Source organism: Engystomops pustulosus, chromosome 4 (genome assembly GCF_040894005.1).
Source record: "Engystomops pustulosus chromosome 4, aEngPut4.maternal, whole genome shotgun sequence".
NCBI classification, from domain to species: domain Eukaryota; kingdom Metazoa; phylum Chordata; class Amphibia; order Anura; family Leptodactylidae; genus Engystomops; species Engystomops pustulosus.
Genome location: NC_092414.1, coordinates 207,200,988 through 207,226,249, shown reverse-complemented (window position 1 = coordinate 207,226,249; position 25,262 = coordinate 207,200,988). Strand labels below are relative to the sequence as shown.

The window sequence follows — 25,262 nt, the reverse complement described above, 5'->3', positions numbered from 1 at the left end:
GAGGATATATGGAGTAATAGGAGGAGATATAGGGAGGATATATGGAGTAATAGGAGGAGATATAGGAAGGATATATGGAGTAATAGGAGGAGATATAGGGAGGATATATGGAGTAATAGGAGGAGATATAGGGAGGATATATGGAGTAATAGGAGGAGATATAGGGAGGATATATGGAGTAATAGGAGGAGATATAGGGAGGATATATGGAGTAATAGGAGGGATATAGGAGGATATATGGAGCAATAGGAGGAGATATAGGAGAGGATATATGGAGTAATAGGAGGAGATATAGGAGGATATATGGAGTAATAGGAGGAGATATAGGGAGGATATATGGAGTAATAGGAGGAGATATAGGGAGGATATATGGAGTAATAGGAGGAGATATAGGGAGGATATATGGAGTAATAGGAGGAGATATAGGGAGGATATATGGAGTAATAGGAGGAGATATAGGGAGGATATATGGAGTAATAGGAGGAGATATAGGGAGGATATATGGAGTAATAGGAGGAGATATAGGGAGGATATATGGAGTAATAGGAGGAGATATAGGGAGGATATATGGAGTAATAGGAGGAGATATAGGGAGGATATATGGAGTAATAGGAGGAGATATAGGGAGGATATATGGAGTAATAGGAGGAGATATAGGGAGGATATATGGAGTAATAGGAGGAGATATAGGGAGGATATATGGAGTAATAGGAGGAGATATAGGGAGGATATATGGAGTAATAGGAGGAGATATAGGGAGGATATATGGAGTAATAGGAGGAGATATAGGGAGGATATATGGAGTAATAGGAGGAGATATAGGGAGGATATATGGAGTAATAGGAGGGGATATAGGGAGGATATATGGAGTAATAGGAGGAGATATAGGGAGGATATATGGAGTAATAGGAGGAGATATAGGGAGGATATATGGAGTAATAGGAGGAGATATAGGGAGGATATATGGAGTAATAGGAGGAGATATAGGGAGGATATATGGAGTAATAGGAGGAGATATAGGGAGGATATATGGAGTAATAGGAGGAGATATAGGGAGGATATATGGAGTAATAGGAGGAGATATAGGGAGGATATATGGAGTAATAGGAGGAGATATAGGGAGGATATATGGAGTAATAGGAGGAGATATAGGGAGGATATATGGAGTAATAGGAGGAGATATAGGGAGGATATATGGAGTAATAGGAGGAGATATAGGGAGGATATATGGAGTAATAGGAGGAGATATAGGGAGGATATATGGAGTAATAGGAGGAGATATAGGGAGGATATATGGAGTAATAGGAGGAGATATAGGAGGATATATGGAGTAATAGGAGGAGATATAGGGAGGATATATGGAGTAATAGGAGGAGATATAGGGAGGATATATGGAGTAATAGGAGGAGATATAGGGAGGATATATGGAGTAATAGGAGGAGATATAGGGAGGATATATGGAGTAATAGGAGGAGATATAGGGAGGATATATGGAGTAATAGGAGGAGATATAGGGAGGATATATGGAGTAATAGGAGGGATATAGGGAGGATATATGGTGTGTGTGGTGTATAGAGGAGATATGGAGAGGATATATGGAGTAATAGGAGGAGATATAGGAGGAAATATGGAGTATAGAGGAGATATAGATGGATTATGGAGTATAGGAGCTATATGGGAAGGGATCTAGGAGGAGATATAGGGAGGATATATGGAGTAATAGGAGGAGATATAGGGAGGATATATGGAGTAATAGGAGGAGATATAGGAGGATATATGGAGTAATAGGAGGAGATATAGGGAGGATATATGGAGTAATAGGAGGAGATATAGGGAGGATATATGGAGTAATAGGAGGAGATATAGGGAGGATATATGGAGTAATAGGAGGGATATAGGAGGATGATGTGGAGATATAGGAGGATATATGGAGTAATAGGAGGAGATATAGGAGGATATATGGAGTAATAGGAGGAGATATAGGGAGGATATATGGAGTAATAGGAGGAGATATAGGGAGGATATATGGAGTAATAGGAGGAGATATAGGGAGGATATATGGAGTAATAGGAGGAGATATAGGGAGGATATATGGAGTAATAGGAGGAGATATAGGGAGGATATATGGAGTAATAGGAGGAGATATAGGGAGGATATATGGAGTAATAGGAGGGATATAGGAGGATATATGGAGCAATAGGAGGAGATATAGGAGAGGATATATGATTTTAGTGGGGCCCTAAATCATTAGGCTCCGCTCACTATGAAGAGCCGGCTAAGTATATAATATGGAGCCGGGGGCCAGTCAGTCAGAGGACACCTCTCCACTTTCAACCTGATTTTATCAGGTTAAAGGGGCCGTGGTGAGCTGTTTAGGAACCACAACCCATCACTACACCAGATTGATCCTGACAGGTAGAAGGCGCTATTCGCAACTACCCCCTTGCCTATACGTTGGCAGGGGTGTTGCAGATAACTAGGGCAGAGGGCCCTGGGCAGATGACATACGTATGAGTGTATATTAGTAGTGTGTATATATAGTATATGACATATGTATGAGTGTATATTAGTAGTGTGTATATATAGTATATGACATGATGTCTGTCTCTCAGGGTGGAATGTCTGGCAGACTTGGGGCTTGTCTTTGTGGATTCCTTATACTGAATTTCAGCTTCATTTATGGTAAGTTATAATTCTTATAGTCTCAGCACAATATTATAAGATGCTGAGTCTCCTCTGGAGCCATTTTGCCCACCTCTCCCAAGCGTCCTCCTATAGCTCCCTCCTCCATCCCTTCCTTAAAGGGAACCTACCACCACAAATCTACCAATAAAGGTAGATCGGGTGGTAGGTGGATCAATAGGACTTGCACTTTTTTTTATAAGTTTTATTATACCTATATGCAAATTTTCTTATGCGGCTACTCCACGCCCCAGTAGCCTCTCTTCTCCTCCTACCGAAAATCTCCTACCCCCTGCGCGGTCACTGCTCTGAGCTGCACAGGCACGGGCTTGCTGTTCTGCGCATGCGCAGACAGCAGATTCGTGGGACGAGGAGCTGCGCGCCGAAGATTTTCGGTAGGAGGAGAAGAGAGGCTACTGGGGCGTGGAGTAGCCGCATAAGAAAATTTGCATATAGGGATAATAAAACTTATCAAAAAAGTGTGGGGAGGTGAGGATTAGCCCTTAAAAGGGCAATCCTCCTGTCCTATTGATCCACCTAACACCCGATCTACCTTTATAGGTAGATTTGTGGTGGTAGGTTCCCTTTAAAGGAAATCTACTATGAAAATCCATCTGCTAGACCAGGGACATTACTCCTAGATCCAGGCACCGGGACTGAGGGATCTTCTTATAATTCTTATCCATGGCCTCCGCCTTCTAAAGTAATTCTGCTCCTGAGTCTCCTGGGGATGTTACCAGAGCTCCTCCGTGCTGTAGCTTCAGAAGCTGTTAGACTGTCTCCTTCCCTCAGCACTTCCCTTCCCTCTGCCTGATCTAATCTCGCTCAGTGGTCGGGGGAGGGGGCGGTTACTTGGTGTTACACAATTTGGTCGTGGACTTCCCAGAATTATTACACAAGTTTTGGCTCCAGCGGATAAATACATATATACATATCCGGGATTTACATGACAGGAGGCGGCTCATAGAGTATAGCGATGCTCTGCAGCCTGTGGTTAGGCACAGTATAGCGATGCTCTGCAGCCTGTGGTTAGGCACAGTATAGCGATGCCCTGCAGCCTGTGGTTAGGCACAGTATAGCGATGCTCTGCAGCCTGTGGTTAGGCACAGTATAGCGGTGCTCTGCAGCCTGTGGTTAGGCACAGTATAGCGATGGTCTGCAGCCTGTGGTTAGGTACAGTATAGCGATGCTCTGCAGCCTGTGGTTAGGCACAGTATAGCGATGCTCTGCAGCCTGTGGTTAGGCACAGTATAGCGATGCTCTGCAGCTTGTGGTTAGGCACAGTATAGCGATGCTCTGCAGCCTGTGGTTAGGCACAGTATAGCGATGCTCTGCAGCCTGTGGTTAGGTACAGTATAGCGATGCTCTGCAGCCTGTGGTTAGGCACAGTATAGCGATGCTCTGCAGCCTGTGGTTAGGCACAGTATAGCGATGCTCTGCAGCCTGTGGTTAGGCACAGTATAGCGATGCTCTGCAGCCTGTGGTTAGGCACAGTATAGCGATGCTCTGCAGCCTGTGGTTAGGTACAGTATAGCGATGCTCTGCAGCCTGTGGTTAGGCACAGTATAGCGATGGTCTGCAGCCTGTGGTTAGGTACAGTATAGCGATGCTCTGCAGCCTGTGGTTAGGCACAGTATAGCGATGCTCTGCAGCCTGTGGTTAGGCACAGTATAGCGATGCTCTGCAGCTTGTGGTTAGGCACAGTATAGCGATGCTCTGCAGCCTGTGGTTAGGCACAGTATAGCGATGCTCTGCAGCCTGTGGTTAGGTACAGTATAGCGATGCTCTGCAGCCTGTGGTTAGGCACAGTATAGCGATGCTCTGCAGCCTGTGGTTAGGCACAGTATAGCGATGCTCTGCAGCTTGTGGTTAGGCACAGTATAGCGATGCTCTGCAGCCTGTGGTTAGGTACAGTATAGCGATGCTCTGCAGCCTGTGGTTAGGCACAGTATAGCGATGCTCTGCAGCCTGTGGTTAGGCACAGTATAGCGATGCTCTGCAGCCTGTGGTTAGGCACAGTATAGCGATGCTCTGCAGCCTGTGGTTAGGCACAGTATAGCGATGCTCTGCAGCCTGTGGTTAGGCACAGTATAGCGATGCTCTGCAGCCTGTGGTTAGGCACAGTATAGCGATGCTCTGCAGCCTGTGGTTAGGCACAGTATAGCGATGCTCTGCAGCCTGTGGTTAGGCACAGTATAGCGATGCTCTGCAGCCTGTGGTTAGGCACAGTATAGCGATGCTCTGCAGCCTGTGGTTAGGCACAGTATAGCGATGCTCTGCAGCCTGTGGTTAGGCACAGTATAGCGATGCTCTGCAGCCTGTGGTTAGGCACAGTATAGCGATGCTCTGCAGCCTGTGGTTAGGCACAGTATAGCGATGCCCTGCAGCCTGTGGTTAGGCACAGTATAGCGATGCCCTGCAGCCTGTGGTTAGGCACAGTATAGCGATGCTCTGCAGCCTGTGGTTAGGCACAGTATAGCGATGCTCTGCAGCCTGTGGTTAGGCACAGTATAGCGATGCTCTGCAGCCTGTGGTTAGGCACAGTATAGCGATGCTCTGCAGCCTGTGGTTAGGCACAGTATAGCGATGCTCTGCTGCCTGTGGTTAGGCACAGTATAGCGATGCTCTGCTGCCTGTGGTTAGGCACAGTATAGCGATGCTCTGCAGCCTGTGGTTAGGCACAGTATAGCGATGCGCTGCAGCCTGTGGTTAGGCACAGTTTAGCGATGCTCTGCAGCCTGTGGTTAGGCACAGTATAGCGATGCTCTGCAGGCTGTGGTTAGGCACAGTATAGCGATGCTCTGCAGGCTGTGGTTAGGCACAGTATAGCGATGCTCTGCAGCCTGTGGTTAGGCACAGTATAGCGATGCTCTGCAGCCTGTGGTTAGGCACAGTATAGCGATGCTCTGCAGCTTGTGGTTAGGCACAGTATAGCGATGCTCTGCAGCCTGTGGTTAGGCACAGTATAGCGATGCTCTGCAGCCTGTGGTTAGGTACAGTATAGCGATGCTCTGCAGCCTGTGGTTAGGCACAGTATAGCGATGCTCTGCAGCCTGTGGTTAGGCACAGTATAGCGATGCTCTGCAGCCTGTGGTTAGGCACAGTATAGCGATGCTCTGCAGCCTGTGGTTAGGCACAGTATAGCGATTCTCTGCAGCCTGTGGTTAGGCACAGTATAGCGATGCTCTGCAGCCTGTGGTTAGGCACAGTATAGCGATGCTCTGCAGCCTGTGGTTAGGCACAGTATAGCGATGCTCTGCAGCCTGTGGTTAGGCACAGTATAGCGATGCTCTGCAGCCTGTGGTTAGGCACAGTATAGCGATGCTCTGCAGCCTGTGGTTAGGCACAGTATAGCGATGCTCTGCAGCCTGTGGTTAGGCACAGTATAGCGATGCTCTGCAGCCTGTGGTTAGGCACAGTATAGCGATGCTCTGCAGCCTGTGGTTAGGCACAGTATAGCGATGCTCTGCAGCCTGTGGTTAGGCACAGTATAGCGATGCTCTGCAGCCTGTGGTTAGGCACAGTATAGCGATGCTCTGCAGCCTGTGGTTAGGCACAGTATAGCGATGCTCTGCAGCCTGTGGTTAGGCACAGTATAGCGATGCCCTGCAGCCTGTGGTTAGGCACAGTATAGCGATGCCCTGCAGCCTGTGGTTAGGCACAGTATAGCGATGCTCTGCAGCCTGTGGTTAGGCACAGTATAGCGATGCTCTGCAGCCTGTGGTTAGGCACAGTATAGCGATGCTCTGCAGCCTGTGGTTAGGCACAGTATAGCGATGCTCTGCAGCCTGTGGTTAGGCACAGTATAGCGATGCTCTGCAGCCTGTGGTTAGGCACAGTATAGCGATGCTCTGCAGCCTGTGGTTAGGCACAGTATAGCGATGCTCTGCAGCCTGTGGTTAGACACAGTATAGCGATGCCCTGCAGCCTGTGGTTAGGCACAGTATAGCGATGCCCTGCAGCCTGTGGTTAGGCACAGTATAGCGATGCTCTGCAGCCTGTGGTTAGGCACAGTATAGCGATGCTCTGCAGCCTGTGGTTAGGCACAGTATAGCGATGCTCTGCAGCCTGTGGTTAGGCACAGTATAGCGATGCTCTGCAGCCTGTGGTTAGGCACAGTATAGCGATGCTCTGCAGCCTGTGGTTAGGCACAGTATAGCGATGCTCTGCAGCCTGTGGTTAGGCACAGTATAGCGATGCTCTGCAGCCTGTGGTTGGCACAGTATAGCGATGCTCTGCAGCCTGTGGTTAGGCACAGTATAGCGATGCTCTGCAGCCTGTGGTTAGGCACAGTATAGCGATGCTCTGCAGCCTGTGGTTAGGCACAGTATAGCGATGCCCTGCAGCCTGTGGTTAGGCACAGTATAGCGATGCTCTGCAGCCTGTGGTTAGGCACAGTATAGCGATGCTCTGCAGCCTGTGGTTAGGCACAGTATAGCGATGCTCTGCAGCCTGTGGTTAGGCACAGTATAGCGATGCTCTGCAGCCTGTGGTTAGGCACAGTATAGCGATGCTCTGCAGCCTGTGGTTAGGCACAGTATAGCGATGCTCTGCAGCCTGTGGTTAGGCACAGTATAGCGATGCTCTGCAGCCTGTGGTTAGGCACAGTATAGCGATGCCCTGCAGCCTGTGGTTAGGCACAGTATAGCGATGCTCTGCAGCCTGTGGTTAGGCACAGTATAGCGATGCTCTGCAGCCTGTGGTTAGGCACAGTATAGCGATGCTCTGCAGCCTGTGGTTAGGCACAGTATAGCGATGCTCTGCAGCCTGTGGTTAGGCACAGTATAGCGATGCTCTGCAGCCTGTGGTTGGCCTGTCAGGGAGTTACTGAAAGTGATGGGGAGCCGTAGGGACGGGAAATATTTACAGATATTACAGAGAGGAAATCTCCATCTTATTCTGTGGTCACACGGAAACCGCCACATGAAGGACCACGTACACGTGTACACAGCCAGAGGAGAACCATTCATAAAGACACGTACATCCTATACATCCTGACCCCGTCACAGGGGAGGGGCAGTATGTACAGTCACAGAGGAGGGGCAGTATGTACAGTCACAGGGGAGGGGCAGTATGTACAGTCACAGGGGAGGGGCAGTATGCACAGTCACAGGGGAGGGGCAGTATGCACAGTCTCTGGTGAGGGGCAGTATGTACAGTCACAGGGGAGGGGCAGTATGCACAGTCACAGGGGAGGGGCAGTATGCACAGTCACAGGGGAGGGGCAGTATGTACAGTCACAGGGGAGGGGCAGTGTGTACGGTCACAGGGGAGGGGCAGTATGTACAGTCACGGGAGGGGCAGTATGTACGGTCACAGGGGAGGGGAAGTATATACGATCACAGGGGAGGGGCAGTATGCACAGTCACAGGGGAGGGGCAGTATGCACAGTCACAGGGGAGGGGCAGTATGCACAGTCACAGGGGAGGGGCAGTATGTACAGTCACAGGGGAGGGGCAGTATGTACAGTCACAGGGGAGGGGCAGTATGTACAGTCACAGGGGAGGGGCAGTATGTACAGTCACAGGGGAGGGGCAGTATGTACTGTCACAGGGGAGGGGCAGTATGTACAGTCACAGGGGAGGGGCAGTATGCACAGTCACAGGGGAGGGGCAGTATGTACAGTCACAGGGGAGGGGCAGTATGTACAGTCACAGGGGAGGGGCAGTATGTACAGTCACAGGGGAGGGGCAGTATGTAAAGTCACAGGGGAGGGGCAGTATGTAAAGTCACAGGGGAGGGGCAGTATGTAAAGTCACAGGGGAGGGGCAGTATGTACAGTCACAGGGGAGGGGCAGTATGTACAGTCACAGGGGAGGGGCAGTATGTACAGTCACAGGGGAGGGGCAGTATGTACAGTCACAGGGGAGGGGCAGTATGTACTGTCACAGGGGAGGGGCAGTATGTACTGTCACAGGGGAGGGGCAGTATGCACAGTCACAGGGGAGGGGCAGTATGTAAAGTCACAGGGGAGGGGCAGTATGTACAGTCACAGGGGAGGGGCAGTATGTACAGTCACAGGGGAGGGGCAGTATGTACAGTCACAGGGGAGGGGCAGTATGTACAGTCACAGGGGAGGGGCAGTATGTACAGTCACAGGGGAGGGGCAGTATGTAAAGTCACAGGGGAGGGGCAGTATGTAAAGTCACAGGGGAGGGGCAGTATGTAAAGTCACAGGGGAGGGGCAGTATGTACAGTCACAGGGGAGGGGCAGTATGTACAGTCACAGGGGAGCGGCAATATGTAAAGTCACAGGGGAGGGGCAGTATGTAAATTCACAGGAGAGGGGCAGTATGTAAATTCACAGGAGAGGGGCAGTATGTAAATTCACAGGGGAGGGGCAGTATTTAAATTCACAGGGGAGGGGCAGTATGTACAGTCACTGGGGAGGGGCAGTATGTACAGTCACAGGGGAGGGGCAGTGTGTACGGTCACAGGGGAGGGGCAGTATGTACAGTCACAGGGGAGGGGCAGTATGTAAAGTCACAAGAAACTTCTTCCCCTGTGAATTCCCAGTGTAATATATAGTCATATCGTTACAGTGCCCCACTGTAGTCAATATAGTTACAGTGCCCCACAGTAGCCAATAAAGTTACAGTGCCTCACAGTAGCCAATAAAGTTACAGTGCTGCACAGTAGCTAATATAGTTAGTGCCCCACAGTAGCCAATATAGTTATAGTGCCCCACAGTAGCCAATATAGTTACAGTGCCCCACAGTAGCCAATATACTTACAGTGCCCCACAGTAGCCAATATACTTACAGTGCCCCACAGTAGTCAATATAAATACAGTGCCCCACAGTAGTCAATATAGTTACAGTGCCCCACAGTAGTCAATATAGTTACAGTGCCCCACAGTAGCCAATATAGTTACAGTGCCCCACAGTAGCCAATATAGTTACAGTGCCCCACAGTAGTCAATATAGTTACAGTGCCCCACTGTAGTCAATATAGTTACAGTGCTCCACAGTAGTTCATTTAACAACAGTATAAGAAAGGAGCATTACAGTAATTAAATGCTTGTACATAGGGAACAGTATTATAGTAGTTGTATTCTTGTACATAGGGAGCAGTATTATAGTAGTTATATTCCTGTACATAGGGGCAGTATTATAGTAGTTATATTCCTGTACATAGGGAGCAGTATTATAGTAGTTATATTCCTGTACATAGGGAGCAGTATTATAGTAGTTATATTCTTGTACATAGGGGGCAGTATTATAGTAGTTATATTCTTGTACATAGGAGGCAGTATTATAGTAGTTATATTCCTGTACATAGGGAGCAGTATTATAGTAGTTACATCCCTGTACATAGGGGGCAGTATTATAGTAGTTATATTCCTGTACATAGGGGGCAGTATTATAGTAGTTATATTCTTGTACATAGGAGGCAGTATTATAGTAGTTCTATTCCTGTACATAGGGAGCAGTATTATAGTAGTTCTATTCCTGTACATAGGGGGCAGTATTATAGTAGTTATATTCTTGTACATAGGGGGCAGTATTATAGTAGTTATATTCCTGTACATAGGGAGCAGTATTATAGTAGTTATATTCCTGTACATAGGGGGCAGTATTATAGTAGTTATATTCTTGTACATAGGAGGCAGTATTATAGTAGTTATATTCTTGTACATAGGGAGCAGTATTATAGTAGTTATATTCCTGTACATAGGGAGCAGTATTATAGTAGTTATATTCCTGTACATAGGGGGCAGTATTATAGTAGTTATATTCTTGTACATAGGGGGCAGTATTATAGTACTTATATTCTTGTACATAGGGGCAGTATTTTAGTAGTTATATTCTTGTACATAGAGGGCAGTATTATAGTAGTTATATTCGTGTACATAGGGGCAGTATTATAGTAGTTATATTCGTGTACATACGGGGCAATATTATAGTAGTTATATTCTTGTACATAGGGGGCAGTATTATAGTAGTTATATTCTTGTACATAGGGGGCAGTATTATAGTAGTTACATTCCTGTACATAGGGGGCAGTGTTATAGTAGTTATATTCTTGTACATAGGGGGCAGTATTATAGTATATTCTTGAACATAGGGGCAGTATTCTAGTAGTTCTATTCTTGTACATAGGGAGCAGTATTATAGTAGTTATATTCTTGTACATAGGGGGCAGTATTATAGTAGTTATATTCCTGTACATAGGGGGCAGTATTATAGTAGTTATATTCCTGTACATAGGGGGCAGTATTATAGTAGTTATAGTCTTGTACATATGGGGCAGTATTATAGTAGTTCTTGTACATAGGGGGCAGTATTATAGTATATTCTTGTACATAGGGGGCAGTATTATAGTAGTTATATTCTTGTACATAGGGGGCAGTATTATAGTAGTTATATTCTTGTACATAGGGAGCAGTATTATAGTAGTTATATTCTTGTACATAGGGGGCAGTATTATAGTAGTTATATTCTTGTACATAGGGAGCAGTATTATAGTAGTTATATTCTTGTACATAGGGGACAGTATTATAGTAGTTATATTCCTGTACATAGGGGGCAGTATTATAGTAGTTATATTCTTGTACATAGGGGACAGTATTATAGTAGTTATATTCTTGTACATAGGAGCAGTATTATAGTAGTTATATTCTTGTACATAGGGGGCAGTATTATAGTAGTTATATTCTTGTACATAGGGGGCAGTATTATAGTAGTTATATTCTTGTACATATGGGGCAGTATTATAGTAGTTCTATTCTTGTACATAGGGGGCAGTATTATAGTAGTTCTATTCTTGTACATAGGGGGCAGTATTATAGTAGTTCTATTCTTGTACATAGGGGGCAGTATTATAGTAGTTCTATTCTTGTACATAGGGGGCAGTATTATAGTAGTTATATTCTTGTACATAGGGGACAGTATTATAGTAGTTATATTCTTGTACATAGGGGACAGTATTATAGTAGTTATATTCTTGTACATAGGGGGCAGTATTATAGTAGTTATATTCCTGTACATAGGGGGCAGTATTATAGTAGTTATATTCTTGTACACAGGGGGCAGTATTATAGTAGTTATATTCTTGTACACAGGGGGCAGTATTATAGTAGTTATATTCCTGTACATAGGAGGCAGTATTATAGTAGTTATATTCTTGTACATAGGGGGCAGTATTATAGTAGTTACATTCTTGTACATAGGGGGCAGTATTATAGTAGTTATATTCTTGAACATAGGGGGCAGTATTATAGTAGTTATATTCTTGTACATAGGGGGCAGTATTATAGTAGTTATATTCCTGTACATAGGAGGCAGTATTATAGTAGTTATATTCTTGTATATAGGGAGCAGTGTTATAGTAGTTATATTCTTGTATGTAGGGAGCAGTGTTATAGTAGTTATATTCTTGTATATAGGGAGCAGTATTAGTAGTTATATTCCTGTTAGTCAGTGACCGCTCTGTTCTGTATACAGGTCTGCTCCCTTACTGCTTTATCTGCTGTGTATACCAACACAAGAGTGGGGACCTGAACTGCTCATGGATAAGTGACGTCAGGACTAAGCACTCAGTATCCCTGGAACAACTCGGGTAAGTCTGCTGAAGCTCCAGGACCAATAGTTATGTTTTTGAGATGCTCATCCATCCTTTTATCTTTTTCCTCCAGATCTGATGAATCAGTTGTATTTGCTGTACCTTCTGGTCAAAACTGGCTGATCATCCCCCGGGAAAACCTGACGACTTATAAGGAGTATTATATCACAGTGACCGGGGGAGACCAGGAGAAGAGTGAGACTTTCACATACAGTGAGGATGGAGCTAATAGTAAGTACATGAGCAGAGCTATCATCCTGGTATATTGGGTTGGTTTGCTATAGGTTATAAGACATTACCATATCATCACTAAATATGCTGCAGATGTGCAGAGATTTCAGCTCTGAAGCCTGCAGAATAGTGAATGCAGCTCTGAATGATGATGGTGGATCACTATGTTACAAATTCTGAGTATAAAAGATAAAAGCCATTGTACAGACATGTCCGCTCAGTGGTTCTCTCCTTTCCCGCAGTCTTCATCAGACCTCCAATACTTACTTCTTCCATCTTAGAAAATCAAAGCTTAGAAATTACCTGGACTCATCCAGAGGACAAGTTCTTTATGTTAGAGGTGGAGCTGCGGTATCGCGTCCTCGGAGCTCAGAACTGGACTGTGGTCAGTAACAATATGAATAGCCAGGAATACAGTGTATATATATATGAACTGTTCTAATCACCAATGGCAACCAATCAGAGCTCAGCTTTCATTTTCCTACATCTGTTTATAAAATTACAGCTGATCTCTCATTGGCTTCCATGGGCAACTAGATAATTTTCTGATAATCTCCCTAATTTTAACCCCTTCCCGACATTTGACGTACTATTACTGCATGGCGGGAGGTGCGTTCCCGCAAAATGCAGTAATAGTACGTCAAGCTTCTGGCGCAGGCTCCTGAACGGAGCCGGCGCCAGAAGCTGCAGGTGTCGGCTATATATTATAGCCGACACCTGCCTCTAACACCCGCGATCGGAGATTTCTCCGATCGCGGGTGTTAACCCCTAACACGCCGCGGTCGCTCTGATCGCAGCCCCGGGACTGCCGGTGCCCGGGGCTGCGCGATCCTCCTTCCGGGAGCCGGGTCCGTGCCCTCTAGCAGGACCCGGCTGTGACACACTGTATTAGGTGAAGAATAGCTTGAACAAGTGATCAGTGGATCACTTACCTGTAAAAGTAAAGAAAAAAAGTAAAAAACACTAATTAAACACACTTTTGAATAAAAAGAATTAATTAAATAAAGTTAAAGTCCCCTAAACAGAAACATTCCCTATATACATCTAATAAAGTGAAAAAAAAACTGAAAATCACCAAAATACCCCACATATTTGGTATCGCCGCGTCCGTAACAATCTGTACAATAAGTCAGAAACATTATTGGACCCGTACGGTGAACGCCGTAAAAACTAAACGCAAAAAACTCGCCAAAAATGTAAATTTTCATAAAATCCCTTCACAAAAATGTTCCAAAAAGTGATCAAAAAAAAGTTATGTGCACCAAAATGGTACCACTGAAAAGAACAACTCAACACGTAAAAAATAAGCCCTAAACTAGCACTGTCAACCAAAAAATATTAAAGTTATATCTCCGAAAAGATGGCGATGCAAAAACAAATGAGATTTTCTTTATATTCGTTTTTTTCCTGTAAAATATATAAAAAACTATACAAATGAGGTATCACCGTAATCGTAGTGATCTAGAGAATAAAAATATTATAGTATTTTTAGTGTACGGTGTACGACCCCCAAAATATACAAAAAAAAGAACCCAAAATTGACAATTTTCTTTTCCTCCATACATTAAAGAGTTAATAAAATCTCATCAAAAAGCTACAGACCCACTAAAATGAAGTATTTGTAAAGTGCATCTCATGTCGCAAAAAATAAGCCCTTATATGTCCAAATTGCCAAAAAAATAAAGATTGTATAGCCATTATAAAGTGACAATGCACAATCTGCTCTGAATGGCGCAGCTCCCCTCCATGCCCTGGCGTGTGCCCATACAGCAGGTTACCACCACATATGGGGTATGGTTATACACGGAAGGGATAGGGTATCAAATTTTGTGGAGCGTTTTGGTATTTTATCCACTGAGAATTTGTACATTTTATGAAAAACCCATTCATTTAGTAAAAAAAAAAAAAAAATTAAAAATTACATCCGATTTTGTTTCAATCCCTGTAAACCAATTAAAGGGTTAACAAACTTCATAAAAGTTGTTTTACGTACGTTGAGGGGTGTAGTTTCTATAATGGGGTAATTTATGGGGTTTTACTTTTATTTAGGCCTCTCAAAGTGACTTGAAACCAGAGCAGGTCCCTCAATAGCAGGATTTTGCTTTTTTTATGAAAATGTGAAAAATTGCACCTAAAGATCAAAGCCCCATAACATCCTACAAAAATGAGAGAATGTATAAAAAAACCACGGAGGTATAAAGTAGACATTTGGTGAATGTTAGTTATTACATTTTCTGGTGTTATGACTCATGTGTGGAAAATGTAGAACATTTTGAATTTCAAAAATTGAGAATTTTTTCAAATTTTCACCAAATATCTGATTTTCTCATAAATAAATGCAAAACACACCACCAAAATTTTGTAACTAACATGAAGTACAAAGTGTCACGAGAAAACAATTTCAAAATCACTTGGATATGTTAAAGCGTTCCGAAGTTATAACCACTTATAGTGACACAGGGCAGATTTGAAAAAATGGGCCGTGTCAGGAAGGTGAAAAGTGGCTTCAGCGTTAAGGGGTTAATGAGTATAAGACGCTTATGTGTGAGGTCACAGATCTAATAGAGACATGGAAGCTTCCCCCTCCACTAGACGAACATGAATAATATTTCTCCATTACTCTAGACCACCAGGATTGTCTGAAAGTAGTGCAGAATTATTTCCTGGTGCATCTTAAATTTATAAAAATAAGGTAAATTATAAATATAGCATGAATGACATTTGTTCTGATCCCCAATGACAGGCAAGGGACCACGAGATAACAGCGTATGAACTGAAGGAGCCGCTGCCGTACACCGAGTATGAGTTCCAGATCCGATATCTACCAGATGAAGAAACTACGGAGGCGGGAAGTCTATGGAGCCAGAGTCACATCAGAACTAGTCATGAGATGGGTGAGAGTAGTGTTACCCTCCAGCCATCCTGCCCCATCCCCTGATCTGATGCTACTGCTGCTCTCCTACATCTCTGCACCCATCACCTTGGCCACAGATATTGGGTTGTCCCGGGTTACACAGTCACCTCTCAGAACAATCACACTGCTCCAGAGATTACTCCTGAGAAATATTTCAGGAAAATGTTATAATATGTCTGAGGAGGAAGTTTGAGCCAAAGACTTCTGATCTTGAAGGCCTGAATAGCAATGTTCTTATTTCCTACTTAGGGGTTATAGGCAAGAGCATTACTATTGAGGCTTTTAGGCTATGAAAATCATCTTATAAAAGGTAAACTTGTGGCTCCCCTCATGCCAGTGCCTTTAATATCAGGAACCTTGGGCTCAAAACTGCCCTCTTACTTAAAGGAAATCTACCATTTGATTCTATGCATTATGAAGCAAACATACTTGAGAATACCAAAGCTACACTGATGCAGAAACATATCTTGTTTAATCCCTAAACTGAGTGGTTTTGCTGAAAAAAACAATTATAGAATTATGATAATGAGGCTCTGTCACTCCAGTGACTGTCCAGGCGCTTCTCTTCTTACCCTAATTATGCACTGCTCCAGCCTTGTCCTGCCCAGCATAACCCGAGAATACATCATCCCTGTTTTATCCCTGACAGGCAGAAGTAATCAATCGCTGCACCATACCCCAGCTGCTGAGTCATTTAGTTCCGGTTGATTAGTCCTGTCTGGACAGTTCAATAATCTGTTTATGTATTGCGGCCAGCCTGCACTAAGCTTTCCCAAGGTCCTGAATTTTATCATCAAGATATGTGTGCAGCATTCTCAAGGTTTAGTTCACAATGCATAAAAACAAATGGTAGATTTTCCTTTAAGACAAATATTTTTTGAGATCTTAGAAGCAGTGTCAGGGTGCTGATGGTTTCCCAAAACAGATGGAAAGGGGAGCACTTCCATCAGATTTTCCATTTCCATCTGCAGAACTCCTTAGAAATGTTACACCCTTCCTAAATACTGGTCACCCAAATTATTGTCTGTTCTCCTTGTGTCATCCCATTGCTTCATAATGTATAGACATCATGGAAACCATTATATATATATATATATACCTCCCCTGAGTCTCGGGTTCTCTTCTTCCCATATTCTCTCCTCTCTTATAATCTCTCATGTTCCCCTCCTTTAGCTCCGGATGGAAGCTGTGATGTATGGAGAAGTTTGCAGAATGGATCTTCCCTTCTAGTGATATGGAAGGTAAATCTGTAAAAAAAAAAAAAAATTTTGCTGGTTGCCCTTGGAAACAGACTACGTTTTAGCCACACTCCGTTGTCAGGCCTGTCGTCTGCTCTACTACCACGTGCTGCTGTTTAGTAAGAGAAAACCATAAGAACTGTGAATTTATATATAGATGGGAAAAGAGAAGAAAGTCAGAATACACGAAGTAGAGGAACAAATTCTACAGTGTCGAAATATTATATGTAGATTTATCTGAGAAATGTTGTAATTTTTGGGAAACTTTAATAAACTGTACATGTTACCTACATCATGTCACCTCCAGAGCTGTAATCATAATGTTACTAGTGAGGGCTCAGGGCTTGTCAGCGCGGTACTGTCACTGTCACACACTCTGGTGGAAGATGTACATTTTCCGGTGAAGGTGACACCAGACCCCCTCTGTGTGTTGCAGGAGCTGGACCACAGATCTGCCAGAGGCAAAATCCTCAGCTACCAAGTGACGTACATTCATGGGAGAGAGGAGGAAGATGAGCTCCCGTGTTGTAATGTGTCACTCCCTGCCCCGGCCACACACGTCTGTGTCAGAGCCAGGAATTCTGAAGGACTAGGACCCCCAGCGTGTGCGCCCCCACTGTGTGCAGGTGACTCCCATCCTATGCACTTATCCAAATACTGTGCATGGTCCTGTTACTTGTCTGCGATCCCTACTGTCGCTGTCCTGCGATCCCTCTCGTTGCTGTCCTGCGATCCCTACTGTCGCTGTCCTGCGATCCCTCTCGTTGCTGTCCTGCGATCCCTCTCGTTGCTGTCCTGCGATCCCTCCCGACGCTGCCCTGCGATCCCTCCTGTCGCTGTCCTGCCATCCCTCCTGTCGCCTGCGATCCCTCCCGTTGTTGTCCTGCGATCCCTCCCGTCATTCCCCTCCGATCCCTCCCATCGCTGCCCTCCGATCCCTCTCGTCGCTGTCCTGCGATCCCTCCCGTCGCTGTCCTGCGATCCCTCTCGTCTCTGCCCTGCGATCCTTCCCATAGCTCTCCTGTGATCCCTCCCGTCGCTGTCCTGCGATCCTTCCCATAGCTCTCCTGTGATCCCTCCCGTCGCTGTCCTGCAATATGTGACATCTTCCTCCTCTTTGCTGAACTGAATAGTTGTTATGACAGACAGGACCTTCCTGGACTGCAACATCCATGGAGATTCATCAAACCGGATCAGAGTTCTGTGTAAGGACCCAGTGATAGCTTCCCCCCTGCTGAGCTTTGTAGTGGAGTGGAGAGCGCAGAGAGAAGACCTGAAGATGGAGCTGGACTGGACCAGGACCCGGGTGGTTAATGAGACATTAGTGCTCCCAGGTGAGGGTCCTTATAATAATAAGGGAGGGGGTGGCAGAGCGCGGGCAGCACCTCTATGCAGCTTCACAGACAGCAGGCAACGGCCAAACGGTCAAACAGCAGATCTGGATTCTGGTACTGGAGTGGTCGTGGAGAGGGGTCCTCAGGAATAGTGTACCAGCCTGGAAGTAGATGCAGCTGGGGTGGAGCTGTGTCCAAACTGCGGCAGCTGCAGCTCTGGATTAGAGTCTCCTGACTCAGTTCCTGGGATTGGGTTCTGTGGCAGCACTAAAGGTGCACTGTGCACTGACTCTCCGTTCACTCTGTGGTAAGACAAGACCATGTGCTCCCACTGCACAGGCATAGCTCCCAACCGTCCCAATTTTGACGGGACTTTCCCGTTTTTCTTACCTCTGCCCCGCGTCACGGGCAGCTATGAGATTGTCACGGATTTTCCCCCCAGGTCCCGGCGCTGTGTCCCCATAGTAAATACTTTGAAAGCCAGAACTGATAGTACAGAATGGCTTCTACAGACATCGGGCAGGGAATCCTTTTCAGAGAAGTGTCGGCTTAGCGGAGAGCAGGGACCACGTCATCAGGTTCAGATCTCTATCCATATATGGTCACTGCATCTCCTAGGGTTCCTCAAAGCAGACATCGGGAGGGAATCCTTTTCAGAGATGTATCGGGTTAGCGGAGAGCAGGGACCACGTCATCAGGACGACGTCTCTTAAATGCTGCCGGCGACTTTGTCGGCGGCAACGGACGGGTTAATAGCCGCGGTCGGTGCAAGCAACGACTGCGGTTCTTAGCGGTGGGGGTTTGCTGCAATATGCAACAACCCCCACCCTTGTATGAAGAGGACTCAGCCCGTGAGCCCTCTTCATACATTCCCTGTACCTCTGCGCCGTAGAGCTACGGTGCAGAGCGTTAAGGGGTTAAATCTGTGTCACAGTGTAACATTAGTAGTCACAGTTCTTAGTTACCAAAATTCTAATTCTTGATAATCACAGTGGTAATAGCTCAGTGGGTTGGGGCACCGGGTTATTATTGTTCATGGACACTGCAGGTTCTAGGTTCAAATGCCAATTGAGGAAAAAAAAATTTTTTTAATTGAGATGATTTTTATTATTATAATATGGCTAAAATTTGGGGCGTGGCCAGGGAATGATTGGGGGTGTGGCTTAGGGGGATCGCGTATTATAGCACCTCACCAATCACACTCCAGTTTACAATACAGCCAACTTATTGGATAACACTTTACACCATTTAACTGCTGCCTTGCCAGGCAGAGGCTACAGCTGCAATTATATAATCTCTCAGTGGTAGAAACTTACTCCCTATTCACAACTACCAGCCTGCCTATGTATTGGCAGGGGTGTTGCACAAGTATAGTGGTATTACATGTATGGTGTTATTATATACTGTAGGTACTGGATAGAGGTATTACATGTTTGGTATTATTATACAGGTAATGTACAAAGGTATTAGATGTTTGGTGTTATTCTATAGGTATGTATAGTAGCATTATATGGGGACTGTTTTGGTTTTTTATTTGACACTGTATGGTGGTTTTCGGGTTGTGGATATTTAATGATGGTATTACATGGGGAAGGCTTAGGGGAATAGTGTATTGTTTGGGTAATGTATGTTTTTGGGCACTATATGGTTGTATTAGTTGGGTTGTGTATGGTGGTATCATATGATTACACCATATGGTGTATTCCTTGGGTATTTATAAGTGTCATGATAAGGACACAGTTGTGTAATATACTTTGGGTAACGTATGTCAGTATTACCGGGGTACTGTGTATAGTTGTTATAATGTGGATACTGTATGGTATATGGTTACTGATTAGTGATATTACATAGGTACCATGTGACACGGTATAGTGCTATTATGTCAGCAGTGTATACGGTGAGACAGTGTGTGGGGGGTGTCACTGTATGAGGTCACTGTACTACTACACTTATCATTCTGCACTCTCTCTTCATCTGGTTTCTATAATCTCTTCTTTTAGGTGACTTCACCCCTGGGACCCCCTATCACGTGTCTGTGTATGTTCTCTATAGCAATAGCTGCATCACAGGCTTCTCTACTGAGGTCTACAGCCGAGAGGAAGGTAAGGAGGTGATTGTTACCCCCCCATACTGTGTATAGTAGTAAGGAATAAAAACCATGTACATAAGACCCCACATTCAGGGGACAATGAGCCACTAATTTATCTCCAAAGGTTAAACAGTAAATGAGGAAAATAAGTAAAACGAGGACATGTAATTTCTGTAATAGAGGCCAAGTCCATGACATCCACTTACATAACACAGATTCCTTATATACAGTAAACTACATCCCAAGAAATCAAGAAAAACAAGCTAATACTAGAAGCAGACTATAGGTGGCGCTGTTGTAACATATCTTCTATGTAGAGGCAGTACATGCAGTGTACAGCAGGTGGCGGTATAGTCTGGTATGACATAGATACCAGCGATCAGTCTCATGTTATTCTGGGATCATAGAACAGAGGAGGGTTTGTCACTGAAAATCATTTGTTATCTTTGTGTCTATTCTCATTTGTTAGTTCCCACCGCGTCACCAAAATTTACCAGCCACATTCTTTCCCCTGGAAGTGTCCTTGTCTCCTGGGAGGAGATACCAAAATGGCACAAGAGAGGAGCCATTACACATTATAGCATCTATGTAAGGAGCGCAGACCACCTTCAGGACCACCCAGGTATTCATCATCCTCCTCCTCCTCATCATTGTGACTACCAGTAACACCACCTCACTGGTGTCCATCAGTGTGTCCTATTCAATTTACTAAGCATACATTGACACCACATTTGCACCCATTACGGCACCTTCCCACTTAGTATAAAAAAACACACACATAGTATAGATGGAAACCTATCGCAGAATCTTTATATTCTGTTTAAATCCAATGTAGTATCTAATATTAGCATCACACAGGTGCCTATAATTGTACCTACCTATTTTGTGTAGAACATTGGCACTAAATGGGCACCCATTACTGTACCTGCATCTTCATTATGTGTACAGTGAGAAGTATTTTCATACATATACCAACCCCTGTTAATTCTCACCCTTTGTTGTATTCATACCAAACTCCCCCATCTATCAGTGCTCCATCTAGCCTTTTATGGGGCCCATGGCACTGATCACTGTGCCCTCTCATTATATATGCCCATAATTGGTGTTAGTGCCTCACACGTACACATCATGGTATTTTCTCACACTGTATAGGGGAAACCAATATCAATACCACATTATACCGCCGGTCTAAAAGCAGCCAGTGTTGGCATTGTGTGGGCACCCATTACTGTACCTGGCATTGGTTTGATATAGTTGCTCATTCTTATATAAATAGTATTAACACCAGTCATGTATCACTCCTTCTTCTGGCCCTGAATATAGATATGAATGGCACTACTGCAGCACCCATCGCTGTACCTTGTCATGCCTCAGTGTTTCTTTTCATATCATAACCTCTCTATATCCATATCTCTCTATATCCCTATATCTCGTACTGTTTGTCCACTCAAACCTTATAACCACACACAGTATTGGGATCACAGAGATACCCATAATGGCTTCCTATATACTATATATAGATTCAAAACATGCAGATATTCATGATCATATTCTCAAACTGTATACCACATGGATATTCATACATTTATTACAACTGGTATATCCAAAGAATTTGAGTGGTGAAGGCATGATGTACGTACCCATTACAGTCCCCTTCTACATATAGAATCCAATAGAATTTGCACCTCATGGGTTCTCCTGACTTTTCTATTTTACATACAAAGCTTCACTGCTCATCACCAGTATTACCAGACTCTTGTATCTCATATACCAGCGCTGATTTTCTCATGGTTTGTCTTAGTATCTAATGGGAGTGGTAACAAGACCCTCTCAGGACTGTCGACAGGCACAGTATACACCGTCTGGATGACGGCTTCCACTAGTGCAGGCGAGGGCCAGCCAGGTGCCCAGAAGACTTTCCAGACCTCAGGTATGTACTTGGAGAATCCTGCCCCTATTCATGATGTGTATATTATTAGGGGTTGTATGTCTGAGCATGTTCTGTATCTCTCTAACAGCAGGACATCGCCATCGTGTGCCGCTCATCGTGGCCGTGGTTGTGAACGTACTCTTTATCTGTGGAGCCATTCTGTGTTTCTGTGATTGTAAGATTTCATTGTGGCCAAAAGTTCCCAAACCTGAAGTTAAATTTAAGCAATTCTTTATGGCTTCCAGTGTCACCGTGTGGCAACCCCCACAGGTAAAGTGAGAGCGATATATTTTAACTAATTCTAGAATTTTGTGCTCTTTGTTGTCAGGCGGTGTCACCTCTTTCCAGGTGCAATGACCGTGCAGGGGCCTATGACAGAGCAGATGGCCCTGCTGGTATATATAGATATATAACAGCCCCCCCTCCCCCCCCCCTACTCCAGCAAGGCCTAGTATTGACATACACAGACACAGCTCACAGCCAAAGTTAATGTTTGAGCTGCAGGGCTTTATACACACAGGACAGAGTCAGCTGCTGAGGACTCGGAGGGGGGAAGGGGTGCTGGCCACCCCACTGGCCTTGCTGGGAGGCAGCGAATAAGCAGACGTCTGCCATTATCCACCCACTTCCCCCATATGTAACGCTGACTCGCGCATTTCATTGTCCCAGCACGTTTCAGACAGGATTGACAATGTGAATAGTTTGAGGATATGGGGATGGGGGGGGGGGGAGGTGACGTACTCCGCTTGTTTAGGAAACAGGCAAAGTTATTTGTCCTTTAGAAATTACTGGGATCAGGTTCTGCAACATTGGATAATAATGTTATGGCTGACATATTATTCTCATGGTAGTCTGGGGGGGAGGGGGACTGTAAAAATCTAACATGGACAATTGTATTGGCCTCCTGTCCTTGGAGTTAGGGGAGATCCATCTGCTTTCTAGTTATCTCCTGGGGTCTCCTGTACTCCATGGGGTGACATAAGATTATATAGGTTTCTCATCTGATTTATGTTTATATTGTGACAGATTTCCAACAATCCAATGATCACGGTAGTGGAAGAGGTTGAGCCTCCACCTAAACCACCATCACCTGAACCACAGGCGCCATCACTTCCAGGGGCACCATCAACACCACCAGCGGGACCAGCGCCACAAGTGCCATCAGCGGCTCCACAGGGTCCATCAGCGGCACCTCAGGGTCCACCGGCGGCACCAAAGGGTCCATCAGCGGCACCTCAGGGTCCACCGGCGGCACCACAGGGTCCATCAGCGGCACCACAGGGTCCATCAGCGGCACCACAGGGTCCATCAGCAGCACCTCAGGGTCCATCAGCGGCACCTCAGGGTCCATCAGCGGCACCACAGGGTCCATCAGCAGCACCTCAGGGTCCATCGGCAGCACCACAGCCATCGTTACCTCTACAGAATAAGGCTCCGGTCATTTCTTCTGGGTATGAAAAACACTTCATGCCGACCCCCGAGGAGTTGATGGCTTTTCAGATGAAGGACATATAAATCTGTGTGAGATTGGGAGAAGAGAAAGTTATTTGCCTTTACCTAAAGGAACAATTGTTTGCCTTAAAAACTTGACCCTTCAAGTAATCTCAGAAACTGGATTAACCAAAGAGCTGGTTCTGTCATATATCTGGTGTTGGACTAGAAGACCTGTTGGGGCAGGACTGATTTCTCAGACAGCGTCTCTCATGATCCAGTCTTCCATGTTTGTGTCCCATCTGAGGTCCTGATGGCGGATCTCTCAGGGTACCTGGTGGGCTAGGGTGACCTGTTTTGGGTTTATAGAAGGCAGGACCAGGCCTTTTTGGGCCAGTAGACACATGACTGAGGTATTTCTAACATCTCTGACCACCCCCCGTTATAGACACAATGGATATAACAACTACTCTGGTCCCCTCAGGAGGGATGGGTTCTGTCCCCCTGTCCTCCCTGTCCCCCATCACGGTATATAGTCCAGCATCTATGTCCCGCCCCATGACAATCACTTCCAGTCCCTGTGAGGACAAAATTGTGCAGAGTTTTATTTTTGTGCTATTTTTTGCATAATACAATAATATTTTTCTAAGAAATCTCAGCGTCCCTGTCTCTTACTACAAGAAAGGGGATGTCATTATTGTTTTCACTAAATGCAAGAAGAAAACCCACAATGAGGAAGGGTCTGGGGTCCGGATACTTAAAGGGGACCTGTCACCAGGTTTTACCCCCACTAAAATACTACCCCCCCCTCCTCAGGTAGGGGGTGAAATGTCCTTTCCAGAATTCTCTCTTATCTGTGAAATCTAAAATATGACTCTTCTCACCTCATTTTCACATCAGATGAGTCAAGTTTAGCTGTTGCAAGAGAAGAGTCATTTCAGAAGCTCCGAACAACAGTTCTATAAAAACATGATTTTTATGTCACAATAAATATAAGGATTCCACCTTTCAGATCACAGGCTTGTGGCTTTGTGAGTTACAGAACAGGCAACTAACGACATAACTGCAGATAAAGATCCAGGTCCTGTCTATTTTGTGACTGTATGTCCTGTAGCTCACAGATCCTGATGTGAACTGAAAGATGAGATTCTTACCTTTAATATGACACAAGCAGCATGTTTCTAGGTGCTTGAGAACAGAAGGGCTTTTGAAGTGGCCCTCATTTTTTTCCTAAATTTGGAGGTGATTTTGTTTAAAGGTAAACAGATGAGGTTTCACAAAAAGATAGAATTCTAGAAAGGACATTTCATATCCTTCCTGAGGGGGCTGGGAGTTTATCGGGGTAAAACCTGGCGCTGGGTTCCCTTTAAAGGAATAAATAGTGTAAAATACTTAAAGTAAATAAATCATCCCTATACTTCCTGCTCTAGCTCCACCCACAGGAAGTGACCACACAGCCAATCACTAGAGCCGTCACTGATTGGCTGGTTAATTATCTCCAGTGGGGGCATCAGGGGAGCAGTGATAGAAGATGATTTTGCATTTTATCAAATTCTATCAATTTTATGCATTTTATCCAACAAACAATGCCTTTAATATTAAGGAATGATCAAATATAATAGGAAAGGCTCCCCCTTTCACAAGAGAACAGCGCCTCTCTTATCTATGGGCTGTGCCTGGTATTGCAGCTCAGAACCTTTACCTTGAATGATAAACCAGACACGGCCTAAGGAGCAGGGCGGTGCTGACCTAGTGTAACGCCATTCCTGTACATATAATACCCCAGCCAAGGGGCAACCCACCCCCAGGGCAGGAGCATCGTACAGACAGAGGACATGAATGCTGCACA

General features: G+C 45.1%; 1 protein-coding gene across 5 annotated transcripts in view; it reads left to right on the top strand.

Annotated features, from left to right (window-relative positions):
• The window catches only part of IL27RA (interleukin 27 receptor subunit alpha), a 35,496-nt gene extending 11,430 nt beyond the window's left edge, over positions 1–24,066 (top strand). Inside the window, exons 1-13 of one of the 5 annotated variants that reach the window (XM_072149727.1) lie at positions 2,616–2,682; positions 12,129–12,243; positions 12,320–12,477; positions 12,720–12,862; positions 15,221–15,371; positions 16,565–16,632; positions 17,066–17,255; positions 17,763–17,963; positions 19,964–20,065; positions 20,522–20,674; positions 21,854–21,982; positions 22,071–22,252; positions 23,009–24,066. In XM_072149727.1, the coding sequence (XP_072005828.1) occupies positions 2,619–2,682; positions 12,129–12,243; positions 12,320–12,477; positions 12,720–12,862; positions 15,221–15,371; positions 16,565–16,632; positions 17,066–17,255; positions 17,763–17,963; positions 19,964–20,065; positions 20,522–20,674; positions 21,854–21,982; positions 22,071–22,252; positions 23,009–23,497 (2,145 nt within the window). In that variant the 5' untranslated portion in view covers positions 2,616–2,618 and the 3' untranslated portion in view covers positions 23,498–24,066. Of the gene's footprint in view, positions 1–2,615; positions 2,683–12,128; positions 12,244–12,319; positions 12,478–12,719; positions 12,863–15,220; positions 15,372–16,564; positions 16,633–17,065; positions 17,256–17,762; positions 17,964–19,963; positions 20,066–20,521; positions 20,675–21,853; positions 21,983–22,070; positions 22,253–23,008 lie in introns of those variants that run through there. The other 4 variants (XM_072149728.1, XM_072149730.1, XM_072149726.1 and 1 more) reach the window with 4 other exon arrangements.
• Positions 24,067–25,262: the final 1,196 nt, after the last annotated feature.